This window comes from Corythoichthys intestinalis, chromosome 17 (assembly GCF_030265065.1).
Source record: "Corythoichthys intestinalis isolate RoL2023-P3 chromosome 17, ASM3026506v1, whole genome shotgun sequence".
Lineage (NCBI taxonomy): Eukaryota > Metazoa > Chordata > Actinopteri > Syngnathiformes > Syngnathidae > Corythoichthys > Corythoichthys intestinalis.
In genome coordinates this window covers 21,483,508-21,506,528 of record NC_080411.1, presented here as the reverse complement: position 1 = coordinate 21,506,528, position 23,021 = coordinate 21,483,508, and the positions used below count along the sequence as shown (strand labels likewise).

Here is a 23,021-nt window from a genome sequence, read left to right as displayed (position 1 = left end):
GCTGTCTCCGCCGTATTTGCCTGACATCTGCTAGCTACCCTGAACTGTACAACTATCTTGTCCACACAAAATCATCCTATTCTCACAAAAGTTTGAAAAACTTTCAGAGCTTGGAGGCTTATAAATACTTCGTTGCTGGTTGGGTGAAACAGGTCCTCGTCCACGAAAATTCGGCAGGAATCTATCTTGTGCTTGGAAAGGTGAGTTACGAAATTTTCAATTCAAAATATTTTGTTATTGCTAACATCCACTGTCAAGTCTAACGTATTTCATGTCGTTTGTCAATGGAGTTAGGGCTTTTAATGTTTATATGGTTTAGCGATAGCACTCTCACTACATACATACGTGTATGTTGTCGGCGATTAGCCTAGCAATGATCTTAATTGTGGTTGTCAGCCCAAAACCCTCTAAATATATATTAAATGCATCTTACCAGATATAAAATGACTACTACATAATCTGTGGTAATCGTTTGGAGCCCAGTTTTCTCGTCAAATTGCAGCAGCCCATCTCGCTCTCTTCTCTCCGGGTCTCTCGGAATCCGGTAGAACTTCAAGTCTCTCCGTCTTCTCCGTCTATCTTCTCTGTTATTGCAACCGACCGCCACACACGCCTTCACCATTTTGATTATTAATGTTAACGAGCAGAAAAACACGTCGTAAATAGGAGGAATGTACGTAGCCGTAACAGGGAAACATGATGTGTTGACGGACAATTGGGCGGCACCAGTCAGGAGGAAGGAGTTGTGACGTCACGTGGGTAGGGTCTATAGGACGATCCCCTCTTTTTCAGTGTTATTTCAATGCAAAAATCACTGTCTTATAGTCGGGCCAATACGGTATATGTTGCTGTAAAATTTCATTACAGCTGGGTTATAAATTTAACAGGTCCTTATTACTGTAAAATACAGCAAAATGTATAATTATTTTTGATAACTATTTTTGATTACAATGAAAATATACTCTAAACATAACCCAAAACACCAACTTGTTTTTGGAGAAAACCTGAACATCTGAGTCACACAAAAGACAGCTGGTTAACAAGCAGAACACTAACAAAGGCACAAAAAACAACAGGGCGTGAATCGGAACGGCATTAGCAAAAATACAAAAAACAATGTTTATTTTTAGCCTGGCCATCTTGATTCCCTTGATGCAGCTATAGAACAATGTTTGTGGGATTGTGAAGTGCTTTAGAGGGGATTAATAGTGATTGCTGTGGCAGTGTGCAGGCATATAACCTACTAAACCTCTGGAGCCTGAGCTGGCAGATGGGTTAAAACTGGATGATGGCGGCACATACAGTACATATTTCAATCTATTGTAACATCCCTGCTCAGTCAGCTAAAATCTATGATATTTCAATGTCATAAAATCAGCACAAAATCTGCAAAGGCGTATTCGGTCTTTTTAAATCTCTGAACCATTTCCTGACAAGTTAATTCCCCACAGTGAAGAAGTTGAATGATGGAGACAAATTTCCCAACAAACACTTTTAGTTTTACTGTCACGGCATTACACAAACTGAGCTGTGGCCATTTACTCTTATTTGCATGACGTCATTTTATTGAGGCCTGAGGACAACAAACCACTGAGCAATAATGGTGGAAACTGATGGTTATCATGGTGTGTGCAGGGCCTCCCTGGATCTACTGAGGTCACTTTTTATCTGGGTTAAGTCAGTGCTATTACAATATTTGTTATCTTTTTAGTTTGATTTCCTCCTTTTGTAACATAATTATATTTCATGCATTGCAGTAGCCAATATAACAGAATGGTGTTATTGAAATACCCGGTTTACTTTATGTTTGCTGTATTTTTCAGACTATAAGTCGCAGTTATTTTCCTAGTTTGGCTGGGGGTGCTACTTATACTCAGGAGCGACTTATGTGTGAAATTATTAACACATTATGATGCTATAGTTTTACTGGGGGTGGGTCAGTGATGCTATGGGGCTGTTTCGCTTCCAAAGGCCCTGGGAACCATGTTAGGGTGCATGGCATCATGAATGCTTTAAAATACCAGGACATTTTAAATCAAAATCTGTTGCCCTCTGCCCGAAAGCTGAACATGGGTCGTCACTCAGCAAGACAATGACCCTAAACATATGGCCGAATCTACACAGAAATGGTTCACCAGACACAAAATCAAGCTCCTCCCATGGCCATCTCAGTCCCCAGACCTTGTTTTGTTAGCAAAAGGGGGTTGTGCAAAGTATTAACACCAGGGGTGCTAATAATTTTGACACACATTATTTGATGTCAAATAATTATTTCTTTATGTGCGATTTTTTCTCCACTGAATAAATGCACTTGTATTGAAGGTCGGCCTGTCGCGATAACAAATTTTAGAGTGCGATAATTTATCTCATAAATTATTGCAATATGCGATATTATTGCGCCCCCACCAATTTTTTTTTTTTTTTAAACCAATTTACAATGACACAGTGAGAATACGGTATATATTTATAGACCAAGTACACCCATTTAAACGCGATAAACGTTTACTCTTAAATTTAAAAAAATACTGTTTAAGAAATCATAACTAAAAACAATAGACCATGGCTCTTAACTAAAAGACAACAATATTAATACCGCACAGAAACACAGAATAAATAAAAGGTTTTTCAAGAAAAAAAAAAAAAAATTGCACTTGATAACTTCAGCACTTAGTCAAATGAAATCTTTCCCCCTCATAGCTTCTGCTATGGTGTTCCATAGTGCTCCATAGTATGCAACGATACAGTTAAGTCACGGTTCGGTACGATTTTCGATACAGGGGACACAATTTTCGATTCGATTAAATACATTTAATGCTCTGAAAAAAAAAATTAACGATTGTATTTTTTGTTCCGTTTTTTTTTTTTTTTTTTTTGCTAACGAGCAAAAATTAAATTGCCATCATATAAACATGCATTTTAGTGCATAATATTTATCTGCTTACTTTGTGTATACATTTTGTATAAAAGTGCTGAGAACAATCTTTACTTTTTGTAAAGTGAGGCGGGGCACACTGTTGATTGCTACAGCTCTCTTAGCTGCTAGGTTTACTACATGAGCAAAACATCCTATTTGTGGTCCGAATCCATCTGTGTCCCGTACTGAATTAACAAAATTTGCAGCATTATCTATGGTATGGTATGGTCACTGGTATGGATTGATTTGGCCCATTCAGTCATGGCGGTTTATAATTCATCGATGTAGTATATGGACCACGTGTCCCATAATCACTCTGGGCTCACGTAGCCAATGGCATGGGACGCAGCACATCTAGTTTGCTATTTTATGATATCTAGTGTGTGCACGCATTAAAAAAGTTAGCAAACGCCACAGAAGTCAGGTCTGCTCATTACTGCACAACACCAGCATATGACATTCGACTTTCATAAACAGGACGAGTTTGAAGCACAGCGCTCTTAATTTGCCACTCAATGTTGATCATGTCCGTTGTCAAAGCGAGGTTGTTTGTAGCAGCAAAGTCGGTAACAATTTTTTGGCGGACTTCATTGTAAATATCCGGAAGTGCACGCACGACTTTCCACCTCCATGATGAAACGTTCTTCGTCCATGTTCACTGGTGTTTAAACCGTTAATAAGACACTGGGCTGTTGACTCCTGGCCTGGATCCGCCCATTTTGACGGATGCGTCCCCAGCAAAAATAGAAAATCGCCTAAACCATTCGGCGGGCTCCGGCAAGCCAGAGATTGTCCCCAGTCAATCCAGAGCACTGACGTGGCCGGTATAGGTGGAACAATAGGATATAATGGGAACGGATTGGCTCCGGCACCATTTTTTGCCGGACCTGGAACGAAGATGCATTTTGAGTAGTTGGTAACAAGGAATCCGAACTTTTAACAGCACGTCTGCCGCACACGCGCACGCACGTGAGGCGATAAATCGCAGCTGAAAAATTACCGCCATCATTTTTATTTATGGTGCGATAAATGGAATTATTGCATATAGCGACAGGCTTAATTGAAGGTTGGATTTTTCTCTTTTTTTCCATTAAGGTCCCATATTATTTGAATAAAAAATATATATATATATTAGAAGCTAAAAAACACATCTTAACCAGGAGTGCCAATAATTATGGAGGGCACTGTAAGTACTCTATGTCTAAGTACTGTATTTTATTATAACAATAAGTCAACAAGATGGCATTAAAATTATTAACATTCTGTTAAAGCGATCAATGGATAGAAAGACCTGTAGTTCTTAAAAGATAAATGTTAGTACAAGTTATAGAAATTTTATATTAAAACCCCTCGTAATGTTTTCGTTTTAATAAAATTTGTAAAATTTTCAATCAAAAAATAAACTAGTAGCCCGCCATTGTTGATGTCAATAATTACACAATGCCCATGGGTGCTTAAGCCCATAAAATCTGTTGCGCCCAAGCGCCAGCAGAGGGTGACAAAACTCCAAAAAACACAAGTAACAAGTTGGCATGGCACTGTGCTGTCATTTTAATCTGTTTGAGCGGGGCATGTCCGTTAATTGCGTCAAATATTTTAACGTGATTCATTTAAAAAATTAATTACCGCCCGTTAACGTGATAATTTTGACAGCCCTAAAATATATATATTTATTTTTAATTAAAAAACACAATCCTTTTCACCCCATTCCAACCCGCTGAAAAATTGCCCGATCAGCACGATTTCTGATCAGGTGATCGGATCGGGGACATACCTACTTGGTATGGTTCTCAGGTCTAACAAGCTTCCCCCTTTTTCCTCTACATTTAACATTGGTCTCAATGGCCAAACAGCTCCACCTTAGTTTCATCAGACCACAAGATATGTCTCCAGAAGTTAAGATCTTTGTCTTGATGACTTTTTGCAAACATAATCTGTATTTTTTGTTTGTTTAAGAATTATGGATTCTCCTTCTTATTTGGGTGATCTTGCAAGAGACTTTATGTGTAAATGGTTGATCTCAAAGAAAATAAGATAACATTTTTTGATTAAAGTCAGAAACTAGAATTTTTATGTGGCAATACATCATAAAAACACTTATAACACATATGGCGAGTGTTTTATTGTCATTGAACAAAAACCCATAATTACAGGCATAATGGCTAGAATAATTTCAGTAATCCTGACTGACCCAAAGCAGGAGAAGTATGGTCTGATTTAACTTCAGACAGTGAGAGAAAAAAATAAATTGCATGATTTTGCACAGTGTATCCAATTTTATGGCCTTAACTGTATATACAGGTATAATAATAATTTTGGGTTGGTCTTTTTAAATGTAGCTCGGAAAGCAAAAAACGTTTTGGCCCTTTCAATAATTAAAAAAAAAAAAAAAAAAAAAAAAAAAAAAAAAAACAGGATTGTGCTTTGTTTGCAGGATACCAGTAAGCAGTCAGGAAGTGACACTATACTCTCTAATTTTGCGTGCTGAAGCGCACTTCCGCTGATGCTGGTGGCTTTGATCAGGTGGAGAGAGACAGAGAGCATGGACGAGAGAGAGCATAACAGATGGTCAGGGGATTACATCCGCAATCTCTAAGCGCTCTCCCCGTCTCAGTGTTTAGTTCTCCCACAATTCCACTACGCTGCTGCTCTTCACGTAAACCACTCAATTTTTTTTAGTTTATTTATTTATTATTATTATTTTTTTTTGATAAAACTTTGCAGCATGCACCAGCATTTCTTAAATGTTAATATATGTAAATTAATTCAATGTGATGTTCTGGGCTTAACATGTTAGGTGTAAAATTACATTGCAACCAAAAACTATGCATAAACGAACAAACTTGTATTTTTTATTGTTTATTTATTCTTTTTAATTTAATTCATCCTTTATATAACCAGGTAGGGGTATTGACAATATATTTTTTTAACAATGACGGGTTGAAGAGAGCAGAGTATGATTAATAAGATCTTAGGTATTCATTAAAAAGAAAGAGGAAAGCATTCCTTTAGCACTGTCACATAGTGGTAATCAATAGTGTGACCACATCTTTTTCATTCCAATCACTGGTATTAACATGACATCACACAACCTTGTAGTTGATGAAAGTGAAACATGAGCAGTTCACTAGATAGTCAAGACATGCATTTGAAAGCTTGTACATTACTTACGCGTAGGTTTATGCATTTCGTGCCTTTTTATTATGTACTAATTTTTATCAACCTAAAAGTTAGCTGGTGGCTGGCTGGCAGTCACGGCCCAGGCAAGCGTAGCTGGATTATTTTGTTGTTTTGTAGTGCCTAAAAAATTAAAGAAAATAAATTTGTAAAATACAATCTCTTTCAACCAGTTCCAATAGTCTGAAAAATGTCATGGTTGGATTGATTTACAATGACGTTATCGGATCGGGGACATAGCTATCATGAACATCAACATAGTTTGTCACCATTCCAAAGTAATTGACAAGTACCTCGTATCTATTCTGAGAGTTATGACAACTTAACTTACATCAGACTTTGATGTACTGCCAAAAAAGGCAGATCAACAAAACTATTCCCACTGAAACCGAATGTGAGTTTATCTACTGATTTAATTGCTTTAGTTCACACAAACTACACCTGGACCGGGAAATGTTTGTCCACTCACTGTGCTAGGTCTTTTAGCAACTCATGACAACAGTGGATATCTCTGTACTTATTTAATATTTTATTTCAAAATTGAAATTAATAATGTATAGAACATTCCCACATTGTGGCATGAATAAAAGCATTAAAATGGTTTATTTTATTTGAAAACTTACTTTATTATGATACAGAACAACTGACTCTTTTCAGTTAAATATGCCTTTAACTGCTTGAAAAAAAAACTAATTTTTTGGGGTGGCAATACAACATAAAATTACTTTTAACTTATGGAGAGTGTTTTATGGTCATCGAACAACGACCCATAATTACAGGCATAATGGCGAGAACAACTTAACATGTTAACAGCCCTAATAAATAAAACTCAACATTCATTGCTGACTAACTCAGAGGCTTTCACAATGGCTGTTATAGTTTGAAGTGGTCGTAGGACTCATTACTGAGACAGAATCTGGACATTTTCAAATTCTATAACAATGTGCATCCATTCCGTCCTGTACTTGAATGACAGTAGGAGTCTCGCCTACATGTCCACTTTTTGTGGTAATCCACTTGTGTGTTCAGACATCGCCATGGAGATGGAGCATCTTGACTATCAATACATCATGAGCAACATAAATTTGTCCAGCTTTTGTTATCAAGAGATGAGTCATAACATCAGCTAATCACACTGCCATGGCTCAAGTAACATCTTTCCTCTAATCTGATTTGGACCACATAATACCTCCCGCCTTCAATTTGCTCTTAACAATAAATCAATTAATAAGTAGTGATTAAATATTGAAAATACTCCATATTTAAGAAATAGTTCTTGATTACCTGGATTCAATTTTACCATGTTGCACTAATGCTGACTCTAGAAAATGGGTCTCCCAAATGTCACATCATTACAAGTCAATGGGGATCACAGAATTGCATTGCTACTACTACTAAGGCTATCAATTGAACAAGATGAGTGCACATGGATCTACAGCTTCAGTACATCATCTACATACTGTCATATGAAATAAGCAAGAAATCGTTATAATTGACTGCAACACAATGTTTGAATGAAACAAAAATGGAAAAATAGTCAATTGCAAATCCAATTAATTCCAAATCACCTACAACAGTATTTGATTCAGAGGTTACACCTTTGAGACACACTTAACAAAATGCTCTTTCATTATTTGGATTATGAAACGATTGTGTAAATTTCCATCTGTTCTGGGAAACTAACCAAACAGGTGTTAATGTGGAAAACGGACAGGCGGAAAGTCTAGAACACAAACACAAGGCCGTAACTTTGAGTTGATCATTGGGAGGGTAAATTTCCATCTGAAGTGGTGGAAAATGGTGAAAATACACAGTTACTATTCGCATAATTGAGAAAGATAAACGTGGAGTCTGTGTTCACACCCGTTTTTGAACTTTCACTTTCGGTTTTAGACCGCGACGTCACCATCTAAAACCGAAGGTGGGTCAACATAGAAGCACCCTCGCATACAACCCATGTTAGTATTGCTTGTTTTCTGCCGGTAATCTTTCAAAAAAGAACATGCCAAATAAACACTGCTGCTTTGGAACTTGTAGAAACAACGCTAGACATTACGACATCGAAGGCCGTTTTCTTCATACGTTTCCCAAAGCCAAAAACTCTGAGGAAAAAAACTGAACAATGGATCAACTTGTGCAGACGTCCAAAAGACCACTTTAAGGCCAGCAAGCTGAAGCCATTCACGCTTATATGCAGTAAACATTTTGTTAGGAGCCATGGTCCTACACATAGTAATTATAATCCATTGCCTGCCCTGAAGAGGTATGCCATTTTTATATTTTTTTTAGCGTGGCGTTTTGCCGTGCTGCTTCTGTCTGACAATGAATGACCTGAAAAAAATTTTAATGGTGTCTGACTGCCACTGTTGTTACCTTTTCTGTTGTAAAAAAAAAACATCATTAGTAAGGGGGAAGAGTAAATAAATTATAGAGTTAACATTTGTTTTTAATAAAAAATAAATAAAAGTGTTCGTTGGCTGTCACTGAGTAGCATTTACGATCGCTACATAAAAATAGCAATATAACTTACCCCCAAGAACATTCAGAGACGTAAGACAACCAGAGGATATAGTATATAAGAAAGGCAGGGCATATGGTGTTAAAGGATAGATTGTTGAAACAGGAGAATGTCATTGTCAGTGGCGAAAGGCAATGCACACAAGAAAAAGGTGCAGATAAAAAAGCTCCCTCTGGATTAGGTCGGGTCTTTTTCCAGTCTTTTTCAGCCCTCGACACTCAAGCCATCTCTTTAACTGAACATTTGTATGTTCTTCCACATCTTTACCAGAGAATTTGGCACCAGGGACATTATTTTCAGACAGAATTAGTAGGTTTAGCTCCATATACATCTGGTTCGTACACTATTTACATGCATTCAGCATTTGGGACAAACACGAGCTTGACCCGCCTAGCAACAGTTGCTAACGTCATGAATTTTAATGAGCAAAAGTGACGTGTTGCGGTACGCCATTGCGGTTCCCTGGAAACTGGTGGCTAATACTTGCGCCCATAAAGAATTTTAAATGAAAGTCCATGCAATACACTTTCTTAGCCTGTTCGTTTCTTATAAGAATTATTGCCCAAAAATACCAAGATAAATTCATTAAATTACCGGTAGTACTTAAAATAGGGAGCTACTTTCAATCACTTTGTGTGTATATGTTATATATACAGTGGGGCAAATACGTATTTAGTCAACCACTAATTGTGCAAGTACTCCCACTTGAAAATATTAGGGAGGCCTTTAATTGTCAACATGGGTAAACCTCAACCATGAGAGACAGAATGTGGGGGGGGGGGGGACTGAAAATCACATTGTTCAATTTTTAAAGAATTTATTTGCAAATCATGGTGGAAAATAAGTATTTGGTCAATACCAAACGACAGCCCAACGACAGCCCCAAATTATCACTGCTCTAAAGGAGATCTGCATGGAAGAATGGGTCAAAATACCAGCAACAGTGTGTGAAAAGCTTGTGAAAAATTACGGAAAACTTTTGGCCTCCATTATTGCCAACAAACGGTACATAACAAAGTATTGAGATGAACTTTTGGGATTGACCAAATACTTATTTTCCACCATGATTTGCAAATAAATTCTTTAAAAATCAAACTGTGATTTTCTGTTTTTTTTTTTTCCACATTCTGTCTCTCAGGGTTGAGGTTTACCCATATTGACAATTACAGGCCTCTCTAATATTTTCAAGTGGGAGAACTTGCACAATTAGTGGTTGACTAAATACTTATTTGCCCCACTGTACTGTATGTATATATATATTATAACTATACTTTAATGAAATATTTTATTTGTTGTTATTGGTTGAATATTATTTATGAAATGAATGAGGGAAGGGCCACAATTTTTTGTGCATTAAAAAGATATCATTAATTTCAAATAATCATGCTATTAGGGCGGTTGTGGTGGCCGGTTTGGATTATAGAGTTAACTTGCAACCCACCCATCCCACCCAAGTTAAGCCAATGCACAAGCACAAATTATTTGCTCTTCTGATAGTATGTCATGACTCTATTCTTGACGTGTTGTCATGTTTTTTGTTTTTTTTCTCTCTCTCTCTAAAAAACATAATTTAAAGTGAAAATTTGGTCACATAAACTGAAACCTTTGAAGATATAATACATTTCCTTATAACAACTACTACTAATGATAACTTGTAAAACTGCAAGTTGACGTCTATACTGACATACAGCACAGTATACATTTTTTTTCCCTTGAGCGTGACCCAAATACTCCGTACAGTACTTATGGTATCTTGGCAGAGGGATCTCTCACAAATTGGGGATTGCATAACATACTTTGCAACAGCAAAATGGGCTACATTACTTAAGGATTTTGTAGGGTCTCTGTAATGCGTGCTCAAATGTTATTATTTAATTTGCACAAGATATGCTTACTTTATTACTTGACTTTGAGTTGGTGTGGGTCACTTATTAAAACATAGTTTGATGACAGTTCTGATAGTATCGTTCTTAATTATTTAGACATAATCGCATAACGGTTACACTTGAAATTGATTTTACAAATTCCTTTTATACCTAATCAATATAAATAAAATACACGGCTGCAAACACTACATGTAAAACACTACCCAATAAGTAATTTCAGTCCTTCTGCGTGTAATTCTAAAACGTGCCATTTAATGAGTACTTCAAGATAGAAGTGTATTGTTAGTTCAAGAAAATAAATGAAGAGAAACTTACCTTTGACGCAAAGTAGAGACATTGGCAAAACGCTTCTAACAACAATCCAATAGTTTCACTCTTTTGGCAAAAAAGCAGACGCGTGATTGCAGTTTAACGAGCGTGGTAACATGGTAATCCGTTGATTAATTCATTCTTGTCATTACTTTCTAGTTATGGAAATAAAGGTGGTTTCCAGGCACGGGACTATAAAGCGAAATGCAGGACAATTGAAACTACCGTAAAAGATTTTCAGCTGCCTGCTTTAGTCATTACAACCTGAGCAAACAGTGGGAGGGGAAAAGCGAATCAGAACGGTGTGAAAAGCGTCTTTTTTGACCAATGGGAACATAATATTTACAAATAGGCGTGGTCACTTCTTGTAAATCTGACCAATGAACCTAGGGGAGATATCGACGAGGAAACAGGTGACGCACCCTAAACAGGGATACAATAAATGTGGATTTATGCCATTAAATTGCCGCTTTTGATCAACAGTGAAATTAAGTTTGATACAAAAAAAGCAATAAATAAATAAATAAATAGGAACATTTTGGAAGAGTAATCATTGAGAAAAGGCTAAAAACTCTGGAGCGTCAAAATAAACACAACAGCGCCACGATGTGAATATAGTTTTGTACTACAATTATAAATGCACCACAAAAATGGATAGGATAAAAAAAAACACAAGCGTAGGCTGATTAATTAATAACATGTTTTAACGATTATTAATGTTTTTGTTTTACAATATCTATATTTTTTTGTCATTTACTGTAGCTACTTTACCATGATGTAGATTAAAAAAAAAAAAAAAAAAAAAAAAAGGAACTATAGAAACCACCTTCTTGTTGCTTGTAGTGGCGGACTTTTTACCGTTGCACCAATGATGTAACTTTCCTGATAGGTCACACATAGATGAGTGAGGAGCGACTGTGAATGGAGGCGTTTTTTGGTAGAGAATTTGAATTACAGCATCACATTACAGTCATCTCATTCTAGTTTACACGATGATACGATCACTGTGTCGCGCAGGCGGGGTTCTTCTTCAGGTAACTTTTCAATCAAATTGAATCACTTTTCCTTACCTGTCATAAACGTGCACACACAGTGCGAACTCGTTGGGTGTCGACTTCTTATCCATGAGTAAATGTGTTCAAAAAATGCGCGAATTTATTTGAGACCTTGCTCATTACTGTTTAAATTATAATTGGTCGTATGTGCTTGTATTGAATCACATACAGAAGGTACCATGTGTGGTTAAATTGCAGTCCTCATCTGGAATTAATGTTTGTATCTTTTCTAGCAAAGTCGCCGAACAGTGCCGAGGTTGTGGGTGTCCCCGGTTCAGCAGCGATGGGCGTCCAGTCTGCCCATGAACACGGTTGTCCTGTTTGTGCCTCAGCAAGAAGCGTGGGTGGTGGAGAGAATGGGTCGCTTCAATCGCATCCTAGAACCGGTATGTTGCCCTTTTCTCCTGAAGAGAATTACTGTATTCCATTTCATTGACATTTTATTCAGGGTTGGCATCTTAGCCAATATGACGAAACGGTATGATTTTTATATCCAGTCATGTTTGAGGGTTAGCCAGCCACCATAAAATTTCGTTAACAATTAATAGATGACTTCGATCATCTTGTTGTATTGATTCTGCTTGGAAGAATCGCACACCTTAGAGATTTTTTTGGGGACAAATCACTGCTTTTGGAAAAGATGTGCAAAGTCAATGGGAACGCCTTACTGGGCTCTAATCTAGTCGTATGAAAATGAATGAGCTAATGCTCATGTTCCGTGCTTCTTAATGGAGGATTAAACTCGGATGGGAAAAGTTGCGTAGGTTTTATAGGTGGGAATCTTTGGGCACCTAACGATTTGATTACGATTCAGAGGCTCCGATTACATGGACGAAGAACGTTTCATCATGGAGGTGGAAAGTCACAAAGTTATATACGATGCAGCAGATCGTTATTATAAGGACAGCCTTAAAAGGGAAGCTGCAAGGTGTCCTATTAAGTGTGTTTTTCTGGCAATGATATCAAACACACGACGTGCTGACAACTTTGAGCGGGGAAAAAAAAAAAAAAAGCAGCGTATCTGGAAGTGGTTCCACTGCAGAAATTCTTGTGCCCGGCGCACACACAATGTCGGTTTGGGGAAAGAGTCGAGGGAGAAAAGTACGAAAGAGAAAAAAGAGACACCCACAAGTTTCGACCTGGTGTTCTATTCAAAACGTTTCTCTTTCTTTCCTACATTATACTTGACTTTTCATAGAAAAACCAACAGTTTGCGCTGGGCACAGGAATCTGCAGTGTTGAGACACCAATTCCAAGTACGCTGTTTTTTAGTTCGTGTAGTATATAATTTGCTATCCATTTTATAAATATTACAGATTATTTAACAGTTGTTTATAACAGCTCTATGAGATGTTATGTGCCGTAAATTTTAAATGTGCACAAAGATATAAACCCACCGACACAACCAAGGGCATAATAGGGCCCCGCCCCCCTTCCCCCCACACACGGAGCCCTGATCTCAACATGATGCAGTCAATCTGGAATTAAAAGACAGACATAACTTAAATATCAGTATGCAAAGAAAAAATGTACTCTCTCTCTCTGCTTCTCTGATGAGTATAGACTGTGTGTTTTTCGTTGTTTTAAATGGCACATTATAGCGCGCGATCAAGCGAGCGCTCACGAGGGAACGGAGTTGGCGGACCGCAGCCGTGCGCAGCCGGTATGATTTGCCTGTTTTTGACGTACTGCGTGGCACGCAGTCAACACTGAACCGGACCGGAACCGCAACGATCATGCATCTGGTGTATTTGGGCCCTAAGGGTTACATTACGTCAGAAACTCGTTCGGTACGCGTCCGTTCCAAACCGAACCCCAAGTACCGAAACGGTTCAATACGAATACATGTACCGTTACACCCTTAATAATGAATACTACATCACATTTGTAAAATACAAACACATAATAAAATAAATAATAGCCCAATTAAATAAAATAAATTGAAATGAGCTAAAGCACCTGTAATTAAATAATAAAAATAATACACAGATCCTGCTTACACAATTATATTTATTAATTTCTGTGTGGCACTTTAACTTGAGAAAATCCACCAATAAAGCTTTTGAAAACCGTTCATGAGGAAAACAAATTCATTGAGGCATTTCATTTGTAAAATACATGTTAAAATCTTTGTCATTGGGATTGCTTTTCTCTTTAGCACAGGACTTCTTTTTTCTTCTTTCTTTCAGAAAGAAAGCTGACCAATACGTGGGGTCTGAAAGGCAAATTGTTGTTGGATTATTATCTTTAAATACCCGCTACTTTTTGAGCAGAATTCTAGATTTGTATAGGCTACGGTTCCTATTGTTGAAAGCACAAAAGTGTGTAATAAACAACTAGCACATTTATATTTTGCATTTTGTATTTTTACTGTGCCGAAAATGAACCGAACCGTGACCTCAAAACCGAGGTACGTAGGGAACCGAGATTTTTGCGTACCGTTACACCCCTATTATCAAATGACTATACCCTTCTTCCACTTAAGTACAATCAATTTAGTCTTACACAGGTGTGCATTTACCTACATTAAAAATGGGAATGTGTTTGCACTGCACTCACTATTACTCCGATGGTTAACCTCTTCCAGGGATTAAATTTCCTCATACCTGTACTTGACCGAATCCGGTATGTGCAAAGCCTCAAAGAAATTGTCATTGATGTCCCAGAGCAGTCTGCAGTATCCTTAGGTCAGTAAATTTGCCTTGTATTTCACAATGTGTTACCTGTGAAGCACACTTACAGTGGGGAGAACAAGTATTTGATACACTGCCGATTTTGCTGGTTTTCCCACTTGCAAGCCATGTGGAGGTCTGTAATTTGTATCATAAGGTCTCTTCAACTGTGAGGGACGGAATCTAATACAAAAATCCAGAAAATCAAATTGTATAATTTTTAAATAATACATTTGTATTTAACTGCATGAAATAAGTATTTGATACATTACCAACTAGTAAATATTTCAGCTCTCAGTTCTTTTTTAAGAACCCCTCCTGTTCTCCACTCATTACCGGAGGTAACTGCACCTGTTTGAACTTGTTACCTTTATAAAAGACACCTGTTCACATGCTCAAACAAACTCCAACCTCTCCACAATGGCCAAGACCAAAGAGCTGTGTAAGGACAATAGGGATAAAATAATAGACTTGCACAAGGCTGGGATAGGCTACAGGAAAATAAGCAAGCAGCTTGGTGAGAAGGTAACAACTGTTGGAGCGATGATTAGAAAATGGAAGAAGTTCAAGTTAATGGTCAATCTGCCTCGTTCTGGGGCTCCATGCAAGATCTCACCTCGTGGGGCATCACTGATCATGAGGAAGGTGAGGGATCAGCCCAGAACTACACGGCAGGACCTGGTCAATGACCTGAAGAGAGCTGGAACCACAGTCTCGAAGAAAATCATCGGAAGCACATTACACCGTCATGGATTAAAATCCTACAGCGCACGCAAGGTCCCGCTGCTGAAGCCAGTACATGTCCAGACACATCTGAAGTTTGCCAATGACCATCTGGATGATCCAGAGGAGCAATGGGAGAAGGTCATGTGGTCAGATGAGACCAAAATTGAACTTTTTGGTCTACACTCGGCTCGTCGTGTTTGGAGGAAAAAGAAGGATGAGTACAACCCCAAGAACACCATCCCAACCGTGAAACATGGAGCAGCCATCATTTTTTGAAACATCATTCAAAAAATGATGGCTGCTTCTCTGCCAAGGGTACAGGACGACTGCACCGTATTGAGGGGAGGATGGATGGGGCTATGTATGGCCAGGTCTTGGCTGACAACCTCCTTCCTTCAGTGAGAGCCCTGAAGATGGGTCGTGGCTGGGTCTTCCAGCATGACAACAACCCAAAGCACACAGCCAAGGCAACTGAGGAGTGGCTCCGTAAGAAGCATCTTAAGGTCCTGGAGTGGCCAGTCACCAGATCTGAACCCAATAAAAAATCTATGGAGGGAGCTGAAAGTCCGTGTTGCCCGGCAGCAGCCCCGAAACCTGACGGCTCTGGAGAAGATCTGCATGGAGGAGTGGGCCAAAATCCCTGCTGCAGTGTGTGCAAACCTTGTCAAGGACTACAGGAAACGTTTGGTATCTGTAATAGCAAACAAAGGTTTCTGTACCAAATATTAAGTTCGATTTTTGTGATGTATCAAATACTTATTTCATGCAATTAAATGCAAATTTGTTATTTAAAAATCATACAACGTGATTTTCTGTTTTTTTGTATTAGATTCCGTCCCTCACAGTTGAAGAGAACTTATGATACAAATTACAGACCTCTACATGCTTTGCTAGTGGGAAAACCAGCAAAATCGCAGTGTATCAAATACTTGTTCTCCCCACTGTAACAACATTTGGAAAGAAACATGTTTGGAAGATTTTTTTTTTATTATTTGTTGCAGATAATGTTACTCTTCAGATTGACGGAGTTCTGTATTTAAGAATACTGGACCCTTTCAAAGTAAGGTTATAAAATGAATGACATATTTTAACATTCCTTTTCCTAAATCAGTGACTATTATTGTTTTTTTATAATATACATTCTTCACTCCAGGCTAGTTATGGTGTTGAGGATCCTGAATATGCCGTCACGCAGCTGGCACAGACCACTATGCGTTCAGAACTGGGAAAACTCACATTGGACAAAGTCTTCAGGGTAATAAATGATAGTTATATTACATTTTGTTACTAATCCAACTAAGATCATAATATAAGAAATATATCTATTGTTTCCTCTTTAGGAAAGAGAATCCCTTAATGCCAATATTGTGCACTCCATCAATCAAGCTTCAGATGATTGGGGAATCCGTTGCTTGCGGTATGAAATTAAAGATATTCACGTTCCACCTCGTGTGAAGGAGTCCATGCAAATGCAGGTGAGTTTTCAAAGAGGTTTTAAAGTTGCATTAAATGCTAATACTTGTCTATGTATTAAATATGCCTCAAATTGTGTTAAGTGTAAAAGGGAGTTAGCCCTTTTAATGCCAGGTCCAAAATTCCAATATTTCTTATTTTTCATATTAAACTTTGTAGTAGTAAACTTTTCATTTTTCTTTGATAATCACTGGAGACAGTTTTTAAAACATTTTCCTATGGTGGTATTTTATTTTATGGTGGACGTACTATACTCTATCTGTTGACTATTTATTCATGTACTGTGAAATGCTCTATAGGTAGAGGCTGAACGTAGAAAAAGAGCTACAGTGCTAGAGTCCGAAGGGACAAGGGAATCGGCCATTAACGTCGCAGAGGGACGTAAACAAGCTCAGATTCTTGCTTCAGAGGGTGAAAAGGCAGAGCAGATCAACAAAGCGGCAGGTAGGTGGATTAGATCATTTGCTTTTTTCCATACTAGTATATCCAAAATTACATAAGTCAATAATAAAATACATGAATCTTCTTTTATAAGCAGGGAAAATTATAATAAATATATTCAACATTGCTAGAATGGGAAAAAATACCTGGCTCACAAGTAAGGGTCATTTTTGAAGGTAAATATATTTAAAAGAAAAGAAACTCCCCCCTCAGGAATAAAACACCCTTTGAAACACCAATTCTTTGTCATGTTCAGCTTCTTCAATAATTACCAACTGACAGTGACGTGGTAATATTATGAGAAAAAAAGTTGTAGTATTCTCTAACTTTACGTAATATTACGAGACATAACGTTGTGTGGCCTCCGTTGAAATGAAGTTGTAATATCATTATGCTATGGCCAGCCTGTTTTTGCATCCATCCACATTATGTGATGACGGTAAGCAATGCAACGCGCACGTTGAAAAACTGCTTTGTGAAAGTAGATTCATAATTTTAATTTTCATTAGCCCTTTAATGGTGTTCTCCATTGAATAATAGCATTAAGTTCGTGGCCACTCGAAAAATGAAACATTTTTTTGTTATCATAATGCGTGTGTATAGTATGTGTAATTTTGTTTGATATGTGTGCTTTTTCTTGGATCTCAAGTTTAACACAGTTTTGAAACAATCAACATCGGACTTAGTCTGTAATACTGTTCAAAATCTCCCAAACTGTTTCCATCAGCACCATGTTATAGTCAATTAGAAATCTAATAGGTGATCAATGAAACTGACCAAAAAAATGTTTTCGATCTCAAAAAACCTTATTTTATGTTTTTATTTTATTTTACTTATATTTAAACATGAATAATGTGCTCATTGTCAATGACTGTTTATTGGTCATACTATTTGCCTCCAGGTGAAGCCCAAGCAGTCTTAGCGAAAGCTGAAGCCAAAGCCAAGGCCATCCGTTTGTTATCTGTTGCCCTCACTGAGCAGGTGAATACTTTTTTTGTATGTTTTGTTTCCTTTTTCTCCTTGTCCTTGACTGTGAGGCACATTTTAAAAGCATTCCTTGTTATTTTTTTGCATAGAATGGGAATGCAGCAGCCTCACTAAGTGTAGCTGAGCAGTACGTGTCTGCATTTTCCAACCTTGCCAAAGAGTCCAACACTGTCCTTCTCCCATCAAATACTGGAGACATAAGCAGCATGGTTACACAGGTATAGATATGCAAACAGACAAAATGTTTTCTGAACTAATTACATTTAAATTAAATTTGATTTCCTGCCCTCAGGCCATGAGCATTTACAGTACATTAGCAAAGACAAGTTCGAAGATTCCACCAGAAGAAGCGGAGAACAGTGAAGATGTTTTGGATGCACCAGAAACTAAATAACACATGAAACTATCAATAAACTCGGAACACAACAGACAAAACATTCTTTTCAATGGATTGCCATTGAAGTGTTGTGCTGTGAAGTAAGATTACAAACTATCAGAGCTGCGGGAGTGGAATTTTCAATGACTGTCACATCAGCAATTCTTCTGATTGCAGTTAATTTTGGAAGTTGCTCAAGTTTATGATTTACAGAGAATCTGAGCTTCATTTTGTCTTTCTCATAATATTTCCTTTTTTACTGTTTCCGTTCGTCAATGTGAGAGGTGCTTTTCAAATAATCTCAGAATTTAAATTCTTCATATGAGTAAAGAAGGTACATTTTTGCAGCATGTGTAGATACACCGATGTGAAGTAAAACATGAAGTAGTCAGCACTTAAATTCAAACCAGTTAAAGAGTAAAAGCATTTTTATTTAGAAATACTTCCCCTTTGTTCAGTTGTCAGTAAATAAACCTTCACAGTTATCTCCAGCCCTTGTCTGCATGGCTTCATTACATTTCTAATATATTTGTGTGCCTTTTTGAATATTTTTACTGGCTGAAGGCCTGTCAACTCACCACTTACCGTACATTTTGTTGTTGTTGTTCTTGTGGACACTTAAGTTTGAAGTCGTACTCCACTGTCATTCATGAACTGATCTTCTTGAAATTTATGTATTAGCTATATACAGTAGCATGGGCCAGTATCTATCGATCCTCAGAGCCCATTTAATTACACTGGTCTACAAGCAAAATGCTTCCTGGATAAAAGTAGTGAGACTTTACTAAACTTGGGTCAATAAAAAAGAAAACCAAGTCCAGAAGTGTAAATCGGCTATAGTTTTCGAGTGACAGTATCTGCCCGAAATGTTAAAATCCAAGCAATTTAAGCAAAAATGGGTAGTGATTGAAATTGTCATTTCCGGGTAAACATATTTACAAAAGAAAAAAACGTCTACCATTTCAGAATATAATCGTGTAGGCAAGAGCTTTGACATATTATGCTGTTTTCAATGTATTGGGATAAATCCTGGTGTTTTGGAAATTGAGAAAATGCATTAATATAGACACATAAGCGATGGCACACATGGATATGTCCATTCATTCATTCATTTTCCATGCCGCTTTGTCCTCACGAGGGTCGCGGAGGTGCTGGCGCCTATCCCAGCTAACCATCTCATGTTAAATGTAACAACTTGTAAAACTGATATCATTATACCAATTTCTTTGTAATCAAACATAAAATATCTTGAATACTTTAGCCAACCAATACTAAAATGTACAGTATTCTCCAATCCATGTCACTGCAAAAATTTAAATTTTTATCTCTGAACCAGATATTTTCCATAAGTTTGTAAATCGGTGCATAGACTTCATAACTTCATAGATTATGACATCGATGATCAGTGTTATCCAAAAGATATCCTTAATGAACTATTCTATAAATATTTAGAGCAATGATGTTCCTTACCTTTCGCACACTACTTCAAACTTTTTAAAAAGTGTTTCACCACTTTATATACACTATGATACAAAATACTATAAGATATCTGACATGATATAATAAAATGAGGCAAAGTGTTATACGATGCATAATATACAATATGTAAATATGATGTACAATGCAAAATGATATACAGTTTGGCACATGATTCGATATACGTACAATATATGGTACAATATACGATACAATACGATATAAGACGATACACTTTACAATACGATGAATTATACGGTATACGATATATGATGTACACGATACGATACGATGTACGAGACGATAAAAACAAAAGGACTGATTACAACATTGTATTTTTGATGATCCAAGATACACACGCACTGGTGTACAGTCCTGCTGGACATCCCTAACTGTTGATTGCAGCAGCTTGGGTCTTCTCTGCTAAGAAATCCAGTAAATGCCAGTTTCTGTACCAGCAAAACCAGTACCAAATCACAGCAAATCCAGGAGAACATGGGTGGATGTGCTGTGTTTTGGTATTGGTCTATTGGGTACATTATTTCTGTTAGTTGTATGTTGTATGTTCTGGTTATTTATTTTTGAATACAGTGCATTGTTTGTTTGTTTGTTTGTTTCAAATTCATTTTTGCATTCAAACACATTTTCTTTTTTTATTGAAGGGACTTTTTTGATTGTAAATATATGGCGGAAAACACTCAGGTGACTTGAAGTTCCGCTCTGAGACCCCCAATTTGGCCAAATTTCAAAATTGTCTTATATGCACATGTGATACATCATTGGAAAGCTTCAAATCTTAATTTTCTGGGGGAAGAAAATTTTTGAACAGGAGGGCATTTAAAATAAATAAAAAAAAATTATAACAGCAAAACCTTAACTGGAGGCGAGAGCAGAATTAAAGACGCCACGATTTTAATGAGATATTATCGCGTACATACCATGTTTCGATCCAAAAACTCCATGTAGCATGCAACACCACAGCCGGATTTTTTATTTTATTTTTTTATTTTATGGATGAAACATGGTGATATAACAAGGGTCGCGATGCAGAAATCGCAAACAACGAGTGTTTGAGATTTTCTTTTTCATATAGTTACCCTTTTACACGTAATGTTTCGATTTTTTTTTGTTTGGATCAATTATTTACCATATATCGGGGGGGAAATGCGACAGTAACAAAAAAAAAATACAATTAAGCGATAGTTATGAGATAGATATCTGTGACTTTTTTACAGACGCCAAATTTTTCATTGTGACGTAATTTGTTTAAAAGTTTAAAATATGCGAGTGAATATATACTAAATATTAGAGATCAATTAATGATTCCAAGCTAAAAATGACATTTTGACTAATAAATATAATTACTTACCTTCTTTTTATGGCTAGGTTGAAACAAAAGCGGTTGCGCGACGTCTGTAAACGGTTTTCAGGGTAAAACGGACAAATTAAAAATAGTTTGGAGGCTTAGTGCACCATGAATCTGCAACGGTAGCATATAGACATATTGTTCTATCAAACACAACAGTTCTTTTAGCTTAAAATACAGCAGTTTATTTTAAAGAGGGGTGCAAGAGCAGAAACTGCTTTTTCAGTCTTGTCTGTGTTTTCCGCCATTTGCCAGTTCCTGTACCAGCAAAACCAGTGCTACATCAAAACATCGCTGGATTTGTTGTGTTTATGTACTGATCTTGTGGGTACATTATTTCTGCGAGTTGTATGTTCTGGTTATTTATTTTTGCTTGCAGTGCATTGCACTTACAACAGGAATATGAACAATCCAATCAGGAACAGCACCACCACAGTGAATTGGAGACTGAAAAGGGCTGGACACTGCGAACATCCTATACTTTTTTTTTAGTATATTAAAAAAATAAAATTAAAACCTTGCTGCACTTCAATCAAAAAAAAGATATTTCAATAAAAAAACTTGACTTAAAAAAAAAAAGTTCAAATGCTTTTTTTTTTTTTTTTTTTTTTTTTTTTTTTTTGTTTCAAATTCATTTTCGCAAACACATTTTTTTTTATTATTGAAGGGACTTTTTTGATTGAAAAAATAAATAAATAAATAAATAAATATATATATATATTAGGGCTGTCAAAATTATCGCGTTAACGCGCGATAATTAATTTTTTAAATTAATCACGTTAAAATATTTGATGCAATTAACGCACATGTCCAACTCAGACAGTATTCTGCCTTTTGGTAAGTTTTAAAGCAAGGCTTTTTGTGCTGTCTAACATCGAACTCTTGTGGTCGCTTTGCGACATGGTTTATTGCTTTCTTGCCAGTTCAATATGGCTGCACGACGTCTCGGGCTGACGCCTACGTGGTAATGTTGTGCTTATATGATCCTTGGACAAGATTTGTCCGTAAGTATGGTTGTTGTAAAGAATGTACATATTATGTTAGTAAGCGAAATGTTCTATTTTTTGTATGAGACGCTTTTTGTTTATGTTTAGTGAACCTGTATAGCGTGCTAAGCTAACGTTGTTGCTAATGCAATGCTTGTGTACTTTTTTTGGGAGTTTTACTACGGTCTAAAGAGAACAATGGTTTGAGGCCATTTTATTAATAAATCAGATGAAAAAGGAAGAAGTCTGATTATTAAGGCGTCGTTCACTAGCTTTGGAAAAAGTAGACGCTTCGGAGTGAGGACAGCATAGACAGATTTAAATGACAGTAGAGTGAAATGCCCACTACAGTCCTTATGTACTGTATGTTGAATATATATATCCATCTTGTGTCTTATCTTTCCATTCCAACAATTTATTTTACAGAATATATATATCATTTACGGAAAAATATGGCATGTTTTATAGATGGTTTGAATTGCGATTAATTGCGATTAATTACGATTAATTAATTTTTAAGCTGTAATTAACTCGATTAAAAAATTTAATCGTTTGACAGCCCTAATATATATATGTAAATATATATATATATATATATATATATATATATATATATATATATATATATATATATATATATATATATACATATATTCATT

The 23,021-nt window shown here is 36.7% G+C and overlaps 2 protein-coding genes across 2 annotated transcripts in view; one reads left to right on the top strand and one right to left on the bottom strand.

Moving 5' to 3' along the window:
- LOC130905189 (protein unc-13 homolog B-like) overlaps nt 1-11,072 on the bottom strand; it is a 92,889-nt gene extending 81,817 nt beyond the window's left edge. The window contains exon 1 of the mRNA XM_057818332.1: nt 10,811-11,072. Within this exon, the coding sequence (XP_057674315.1) occupies nt 10,811-10,832 (22 nt within the window). The 5' untranslated portion in view covers nt 10,833-11,072. The remainder of the gene's footprint in view (nt 1-10,810) is intronic.
- A 603-nt stretch (nt 11,073-11,675) lies between these two features.
- stoml2 (stomatin (EPB72)-like 2) lies at nt 11,676-19,476 on the top strand. The gene is made up of 10 exons (XM_057819194.1): nt 11,676-11,838; nt 12,093-12,245; nt 14,447-14,546; nt 16,259-16,317; nt 16,411-16,512; nt 16,598-16,732; nt 17,030-17,174; nt 18,073-18,152; nt 18,248-18,376; nt 18,451-19,476. Exons 1-10 carry the CDS (start codon nt 11,797-11,799, stop codon nt 18,550-18,552), a joined length of 1,047 nt encoding a protein of 348 aa, XP_057675177.1. The 5' UTR covers nt 11,676-11,796; the 3' UTR covers nt 18,553-19,476.
- Nucleotides 19,477-23,021: the final 3,545 nt, after the last annotated feature.

Excerpts from the sequence above, each read along its gene's own strand:
- stoml2 (XM_057819194.1), top strand. The coding sequence starts at position 11,797 with ATGATACGATCACTGTGTCGCGCAGGCGGGGTTCTTCTTCAG. Across the intron at positions 11,839-12,092 it reads CAGGCGGGGTTCTTCTTCAG|CAAAGTCGCCGAACAGTGCC; the intron begins GTAACTTTTCAA and ends TATCTTTTCTAG. Across the intron at positions 18,153-18,247 it reads CTGTTGCCCTCACTGAGCAG|AATGGGAATGCAGCAGCCTC; the intron begins GTGAATACTTTT and ends TTTTTTGCATAG.